At 43.9% G+C, this 9,066-nt stretch overlaps 1 protein-coding gene across 1 annotated transcript; it reads right to left on the bottom strand.

The window, feature by feature from the left end:
- On the bottom strand, positions 1 to 5,141 carry LOC108803350 (Fc receptor-like protein 6). Its single transcript, XM_018575198.1, has 7 exons — positions 5,093 to 5,141; positions 4,113 to 4,367; positions 3,331 to 3,600; positions 2,586 to 2,861; positions 870 to 1,151; positions 254 to 530; positions 1 to 31 (listed from the first exon to the last, which is right to left on the bottom strand). Exons 1-7 carry the CDS (start codon positions 5,139 to 5,141, stop codon positions 1 to 3), a joined length of 1,440 nt encoding a protein of 479 aa, XP_018430700.1.
- Between the last annotated feature and the right edge of the window lie 3,925 nt (positions 5,142 to 9,066).

The raw sequence follows: 9,066 nt of genomic DNA, 5'->3' as shown, positions 1-9,066 counted from the left end.
TTAGAAATTGTCAAATCCACAGAATTTCCACCTGAAAGAGACAAAGAAAATCCCCATTATAACATTTCAATGTATGGTGCGTGTGTGTCACTTACCTGGGGAGGAGATGGCACCCGGATGTACTATGGGAAGAAGACAAGATGGCGGAGGGAGTGTGATGGGCAATGTTCTGCTGGGACACCTCGGGTCCTGCCATTCATGTGGATGTGACACCTCCCACCGACCTAAACATTGTTCGCCCCCTATTACTTACTGTATCAGAATAAAGACCTCCGCGCTCTTCTTCACAAGCCTGGCTGAAGATCTCACGTCACAGGAATAATTCCCAGAATCCTCCAGCTGAGAGGACTGGACTCCATATTGATGGGAGGAACCGAATTCCTGAACATTCCATCCATCTTTGTAGAAAGCAAATTGAAGTTCTGTCCCCGGTGTGAGTGGACTGAGACTCGTGTCACATGTCAGGGTCATGGTGTCACCTTCTAGGACTTCAGTAGTCCTTACATTCAGCACCGGGGTGGAAAAGAGCTCTATGAAAAAAAAAATTAAAAAAACATATTTTTAGCGAGAATTAGTATTAAAATTCGGTGTAATTTTGGTAAAATTTCCTCTGATTATTTTTCTGAAAATATCCCAAAATCGTGACAAAGACAATATCAGCTATGAAGTCAGTTACATTGTTGAATCTATAATTGGAGTTAAATTTCATAAAATTCTGCTGCCCCTCCCTATAAATCTCTAGAAGCTTCCCCAGCATCTGCAGGACAGAATTGTACGGGTTGGGTGACGTCTATAACTCTGCACAGGACGCCTTGTATCCTGAGGTTGGCGGTATCATTGTGATCTGTTCAGGAATAAATCATATTCACCTTTTATCACAATCGGGAGGAAGTGACTACTTTTCTCCACTGTGCCATCTGATGTTCTCACATCACAGGAATAATTCCCAGAATCCTCCAGCTGAGCGGACTGGACTCCATACTGATTGGAGGAATTGAATTCCTGAACATTCCGTCCATCTCTGTAGAAAGGAAATTGGAGTTCTGTCCCCGGTCTGAGTGGACTGAGACTCGTGTCACATGTCAGGGTCATGTGATCTCCTTCTACCTCCGGATATTGGATTCCGATGATTGTTGGATTCACAAACAGCTCTGCAGAGAAGGAGATTCAGGGAGGAACATATATGATTTTTCTCCAGATAAATCAGAGCAACAAATACATTCTTCTGTGAGGCTGGAAAACCTATTGGAAAGCTTTGTTGGAGCCGATGCTGAAGCATAACTTTAAGGAAAAGCTAAGAAACATGGGCGACATTGTTACATAGTTAGTCAGGTTGAAAGAAGACACAAGGCCACCGGGTCACTGACATAAAATAATAAAATATGAACATTATCCGGCGTCATCCATAAGATTTAGTAGAATCCCATCACTTCAAGGACAGCCACATGTGTCACCATCTATCATTCTGTATGAGACTATCAGGTGCGTCCGCGGGCGAGCAGCACAGAGGGAACCCGCCGGCAGGAAGCAGCCGGAAGGGTCCGAAGGCAAGGTAACCAGGGGGCAATCCAAAGAGGTAGTCAAGGGTAATCCGAGGTCGAGGCAGGCAGCAGAGGGTCAGAAACGATAGGCGGTCCAAGGTCGGTACACGGGAGGTCAGCAGAGGGTTCAGGAAACAGGCAACAAGGCACATAGAAGGGGAGCTTCGTATGTCACACCATGAGGTGGAATAACTCAGCAATAAACCAGAGCTCAGGCCAGGTTTTTTTTATAGCCAGGGGAGTTAGGACCAGCAAGGCTCACACCTGATGCCTATTGGCGCAGGAGTGCTACACGCGTGCCCCCGGGGATGCGCACGCAGCCTGCGTACCGCGCATGCGCACCCGCCGTGCGACTCGCGCATGCGTACCCGCAACCCGGGCACCAGGAGTTCTGCCAAGCTGAGGGGAAACCCGTGCCCTGCGCCGTGCCCGTGGTCCCCGAGCAGAGGCAACACACCCTGCTTCCTGACTGACGCATGAGACAAGTTCCTTCTGCTGCCACCCAATAGGAGTTCCCCACCTGCAGCTGCACATAAGCAAAGGGACAGGATGCAGTGACCATGTGGCAATGTGGCCATGACCTTATGTGGCCACATGGCTACATTTGGCTAATTACATTGACCAAATATGATAATGTGGCCATATAAGGTCAATGACATCAGCACGAGCATCCCACAGCTGACTGGGTGGGTGGGTTGAGCATCCCTTAGGGTTAGGGTTATGTTAAGATGCTCTGGAGTTCATCCCTAGTCTCTACTTGATGAATACAGTAATAGATAGATAAACTCTTTCTGTTGGGTCCATGTAAGACTTGTGTCCACAGGAAGGAATACTCTCTCACAGAATGTCCACCTACACCGTATAACCCACTAAGGTAGAAGGACAGTGGTTAGTTAGCAGAACACTGGAAGTCATGACTTTGTTTGGAGTTAGAGGACGGCTCGGGGAATGATTATGGAATGTTGAACCTCAGACACCCGAGTCCTCTGATTTGGGTTTATATAACTTTCTTCCACCCCTCGGCTGGTCCCGTGACTGACTCACCATTTATCTGGATCTTTATCTCCTGACTCCTCTTTTGTACACTGTTGGTTGTCACTTCACATGAATATTTCCCAGAGTCCTTCACCTGAGCGGACTGAACTCCATATCCGTTAGATGAAGAGAATTCTCCGACATTCCGTCCATCTCTGTAGAAAGCAAATGTCAGTTCTGTCCCTGGTCTGAGCGGACTGAGACTCGTGTCACATGTCAGGGTCATGTGATCTCCTTCTACCACTGGAATTGGGGTCATTATTATCTCTGGAACTTCAAATAGATCTAAAAAGTGATCACAAACACAAACTGTATCATTCATTTTATCTTCTGTATTGTTGGACATTACGGAGTAAGTCACATGATCGCCTCCTAGAGAAATGCCGTGACGTTATCGTCTTCTCATCTACTGCCCGGGACACGCACACCATTCACAGTGATAATGTGGAACCGATACACCACCAACAAAGTGTAAGAGGGATGATGGAGCCCCGGGACCTGGATAGGAAACCTGGGGCACCTTCACCAGGCTCCAGAGCCCAGCCATGTCTATGGGTCCTGCACTTTACATATTACCTGGATTATGAAATAAATCATCAGACGTCACTAAGAGCAAAGTGCGGAGCCCATGTCAGCCAATCAGAATTCAGGGACATCCCCCCAATAAAATGGTGGCTGCAGGAGAACTATTCATTGCTAAATAGACCCCTTTATCTATAATAAAGCTTAGAGACGTGATCTGCCCCGGACTTACTTTGTACATTGATAACAACTTCATCTTGGAAAGTTACATATTTTACATAAATCGTAGGCAAAGAAATTTCCTTTGTACATTTGTATCTCCCGGCGTCCGTCATGTTTACAATTCCTACATGTAATTCAGATGTTTCTCTCCAGCTTTGAATGACAGAATCGTCCTTGTAGAATGTTGTATATTGTGCAATGTAGCCAGAACGATGGTGACACCTCAGAGTCAGATCATCTCCCTCATGAACATAGAGAGGAGCCCACAGGATCACCATGCCTGGAACACAGAGAGACGTCACATGAGGAGATGAAGGATACAGGACAGACATCATGTTACCTCCAGGAACAGCTACATCAGTATAGGTGCAGTATACAGTATAGTAGATGCTTCCAGTGCTGATCCTCCATGACTTCTCCTATCATATATGTCTCATTTATCAATCAGTCTGAATTAAAGGGACTCTGTGACTGGAAGAAATATTTATATCAGAAGAACCCTGTAATAGAAGATGCCTAATACTTACCATTGTCCAATCTGCACATTCTGGTGTTATAGATGGTATGTCCCCACTGAGTACTATGGTCTCACCTGCTGGCTGGCTGTCTGCTATTGAGTTCAGCTTTCAGAATACATCAGCCATCCAACATGGAAGGCCCTAATAGAGACAAGCTTTGGCTGCACTAAGAAGTGAAATCTGGGAACCTGATATTAGATTTCTCGTATTTTGTCTGGAATGGGATAGGAAGACATTCAGATGGAACATTATCAATGTGATATAATGAACTGACCACCAACAACATCCAGTCTGGCGGTGACACTTCTTTCTGTACGGGCCCGGCAGCTGTAGTCCCCGCTATGTGCAGTTATTGCAGATGGAATGGTGAAGGTTTTTCCTGTACGGACCCTTTTACCATCTTTGATCCAGGTGTAGGTCAGATCTCCTCCTCTGGTAGACCCAAAATCACACGTCATTGTTATAGACTCTCCTGTGAAGATCTTCTTCCAGTTTGGGGTGAAGGTCACCACCGGGCTCAATGCCACTCCTGAAGAGGGTGAAAGAAGAATTTTTATTTTATTTTTTTTAAATAACATTTTTATTGAGAATTTTGTTGGTACAAAAGAGCACATAATACGCCAAAGAGCAATATGAAACCTATGCAATTCTTGCAATAAGTGCATTGGTTGGAATACAGTCCAAAGAGACATCAAAAGTGAAAACTAAACAAAACAAAACATAAAATAACATAACAGACCCCAAATAAGTAACAAGTTGCAATTACTACAGTCGGTCTTTTCCAATCTAGACCCAGAAGTAGCTCATGGGTATACGCCATATATGTCCTTTCCTGAGGTACGGTCCTTGCATGGATAAAAAGATTACAGAACCCCAAGACTGAGAGTTTCACACCACTGTTCCCTGCGTCGATCTTTCATATCGTACCACACATATTGGCCAAAAGTTAGCAAGCTGTAGAATCTGGGTTCAGAGAGCGAACCAACAGCCAATCATTCCTGCACAGGGATCATGCCCCACACCATGGCTGCAACCAGAGGATGGTGGGAAAGTAGTTGGTGTGAGTATTCCAGAGGGGACTTTTATCATTTTAAGGCTACAAAGGGGACTCATTGAGACCTTTGCTTCTTAATAAACTTTGCTCATTCTCCCCCTCTCTGCAGCAGAAATGTTACTTTGCCCTAAGAACATCATTATATGATATCATTAGAAGGATCCCAGTAGCACTTTACATAGTCATTGCAGAGGACTCACCTGTTTGAAGGTACAGAAAAACCAAAACATAGGACAGAAGATCCTCCATCTAGTTTCGGTATGTAGAGATGAGCTGGCCTCCTCTTCTCCTGTGATTGATAAACCTATTGCAGATCTATGAAACGAGGTCTACGGGGGCTAGTTGTGAGTCCGGAGATCTTGCGTTGTGTACAAAGGCTTTCAATAAACTGCTGAGATTACAATGCACCAAATCTCAGTTGCATGTTAAATACTGTATCTGGGTCATTTCCATGCCAGTTCTCACTTCTCAGTTCTGAGAGCTCAGACCAATGAACAGACCACATAGACATGGCACCCGTATAGAGAAGAAAGGAAATGGTCAGATTTGAGGTTAATGCTAACAATCTAGAATCTTCAGAACTGTGTTCTACGCTGGCAAGGTATGATTAAAATCAGATCAAGATGTAATCTCTGTCATCACTGTGCCCACATATTGTTTCCTGTGAAGGGAACTAGTAATGCTGTTAATAGCATACAAAGACATTGTAGACAATTGTGATCTTCCAGCCTTGTGGTCAAAGTTTGGTGAAGACCCTTTTCTGTTCCACCATGACTTTCCCCTGTGTACAAAGCCAGATACATACAGACATGGTGTGACCAGCTTGGTGTAGAGGAACTCGAGTGTCCTGCACAATTCCCTGACCTCAACCCTAATGAACACCTTTTGGATGAATTGGAACACCAATTGTGAGCCAGATCTTCTCATCCAACATCAGGACCTGACCTCACAAATGGTCCAACATTCCCAGAAGAGTGGAGGATGATATAGCCACAAAGGGATCAGCTCCATATTAATGGCCATCGTTTTGGAATGGGATGACCAGCAAGCTCATATAGGTGTGATGGTCATGTGATCACAGTGAGAACAGGCCTTCCCCAGACTGTTGCCCCAACGTTAGGAGAGCACAATGGTCTAAAATGTGTTTGTATGATGTAGGATTAATTTTACCCTTTACTGGAAACACCTGGCCCCCATCTTTGTGGGGGGTGGTCAGGGCCCCAAGGATGAGGAGTAGTGGATGGAAGTAGGCTCTGATATCCTTACCTGGACAAGATCCTATCACAGGAGGTACGTAAGCACACTGACATCACAGAAAGTTTTATTTATTAGTCCCACTAACACCAATGCAATAAGAGGCTTTGTTCCTGAGCTCCACATTGGGCTCCGAGAAATGTCCCCTCCTGCACTGGTGTCTTCAGGACTCCCACTGGAACTAATGACACTTGGAGCTTTATCTCTTTGTGTCCCAACACCAATATACAAAGTGGCTTTGCCCTCAGGAAAAAGAGGCCGCCTCTTGAAGAAACCTCCCCTCTGACCTCTCATGATGTGACATAGACCAGCCTTCACCTTCTGAGATTGGCACATCAGCTCCCATTGTCACATTGATCATTGATGTGGTAGAGAAGTTGTTTATTGTTAACCATACATGCTTCCTAATGTATTACCCAAAGTAGTCATATATTAGGATGTAATGTTATTGTATTGGGAACTGTATAGAAACCAAGTTCATTTCCATGGGGCCACCACTCGGCTTGTGGATACAATTGTAGCATTTCATCTCCTTTAGGTTGGACATCACTGCCATAGTGTATAAGAACAAACAAATACTCGGGTCCATGTGGAAGGAAGCCACCGAACCGCGCCAGTATATAAAACCAAACATCTAGATAAGGGGAGAAGATACAAACTCCATGTGACTAGTGACTGTGGTGAGTACCAAGTACTGGACAACAGGGAGAGCGTGCTCACCACTAAGTCACTGTATAGGATTGTAGTCAGGGGGGTTTATTACCAGTGACCTCCAATGAGGATTGTAAACACATCATGTGACCTGCAAACGTCTTCTTCTAGAAATAAAATGGCTATCACCGTGCCAAAAAGCAGTCATCACCCTTTGCTGGACACTTGTTAAGATTAAACCAGTGGCAGGGTAGACATCATATTGTTTCCATGAGGTCAGTCCGATCGCTTGCAGTGGAATACGGGGAGATGTAAAGTGTCGTTCATTGCATGTTCATTTTTCAGGGTTGTCAACAATCACCAGAGGACCTGTGAGTACAACTCAATATTACAACTTTGGTGAGGTTTCATCCCAAATGTGTTCAGTAGGTTTGAGATCAGTCGAGTGTCTCCAACAAGCTGGTCACACCATGTCTGTATGGAGCTGGCTTTGTACACAGGGGAAAGTCATGGTGGAACAGAAAAGGGTCTTCATCAAACTCTGACCACAATGCTGCGAGAACACAATTATCTACAATGTCTTTGTATGCTATTAACAGCATTAGCAGTTCCCCTCACAGGAAACACTATGTGGGCGCAGTGATGACAGACATTACATCTCCATCTGATTTAAAGCATACCTTGCCAGCGTAGAACACAGTTCTGAAGATTCCAGATGATTAGCATTAACCTCAAAGCTGACCATTTCCTTTCTTCTCTATACGGGTGCCATATGCCATGTGGTCTGGTCATTGGTCTGAGCTCTCAGAACTGAGAACTGAAATGGAAAATTACCCAGAAAAAGTATTTAACCTGCAACTGAGGTTTGGTGCATTGTCATCTCAGATGTTTGTTGAAAGCCTTTGAACACAACGCAAGTTCTCCGGACTCACAACCAGCCTCCGGAGACCTTGTTTCATAGATCTGCAATAGGTTGATCAATATATCCGAGGATAACAGGAGACTGGCTCATCTCTTCAAGTCAAATCATGAGGAATCTTCTGTCATATGTTTTGGCTTTTCTGTACCTTCCAGCAGGTGAGTCCTCAGCAATGACTATGTAAAGTGCTACTGGGATCATTCTAATGATATCATATAATGATGTTCTTAGGGCAAAGTAACATTTCTGCTGCAGAGAGGGTGAGAATGAGCAAAGTTTATTAAGAAGGAAAGGTCTCAATGAGCCCCCTTTGTAGCCTTAAAATGATAAAATCCCATCTGGAATACTCACACCAACTTCATTCCCACCATCCTCTGGTTGTAGCCATGGTGTGGGGCATGATCCCTGTGCAGGAATGGCTGTTGGGGTGAAGATAGCCAATCAGTAGCACTGCCTGATCCCAGATCCTACAGCAAGCTAAAGCTCAACCCTGGCAGCGGAGCCCAAACGGAACCTGTAAGGAGCCTGGAGCCTGAGAAAGGTAAGTATACCAATAAGGCTTTTATCATTTTAGGACTGGAGGTGGAGAGTAACTAAATATATTGTTAAAGTCCTCCTCAAATTTTTATATAATTGTAGATGTGTTGGGTACAATTTGCTTTAGAAATGAGTTTTGAGGTGAGAAAATAGACATCTTGCCCTTGGGGACTGAAATATATTATTTGGTATATTGCAGTATACTGGAAAAAGGGAAATTTGTAGTAATATATGAAATATAATTGACATAAACTGAAGAAAAGACAGAAACAAGACAATCCTTAGCTTGGGTGCTGTAGAGTCTTGGTCCAGTTCTCCACCTATAAGGTCTTCAGCTTGTATCAATTGATAGGAAAAGCCTTTATAGGAAAAGTCTGCGTATATATATCTATATATAGTAACAAAGAACGTCCAGGTTCACTTGATCTTCTTTATTTGTTAATCCAAAGTGATCATTGTCATGACATGATACAAAAAGGGCAACAGTTTCGCACCACACGCGGTTCTTTCTCAAGCCCCGATAATGATATACAAACATACACGTTTCTCATTTCTTCTTCAAACACCAGAAATGATTTGTTACTCTGTTACAATGTAACATATATGTTTCCCACGTCTCTTCTCTTATCTTGCATTAAGCACATCGGGATGAACTTCATCACCTTCCACTGACATTTTATCACATTCAATGAACCTTTTATTCAGTTCTATAAAACCTACAGGAACAAATGTAGATCCAAGTCCACGTTTAATCCTTTAGGTTGTAATGTATTCAATTGAAAGATCCATTTTACTTCTCGCTTTTCAAAAAAT

The sequence above is a fragment of the Nanorana parkeri genome, unplaced genomic scaffold, assembly GCF_000935625.1.
Source record: "Nanorana parkeri isolate BGI_ZX_2015 unplaced genomic scaffold, ASM93562v1 scaffold3626, whole genome shotgun sequence".
NCBI lineage: Eukaryota > Metazoa > Chordata > Amphibia > Anura > Dicroglossidae > Nanorana > Nanorana parkeri.
This window is presented reverse-complemented; position numbering and strand designations above follow the sequence as displayed.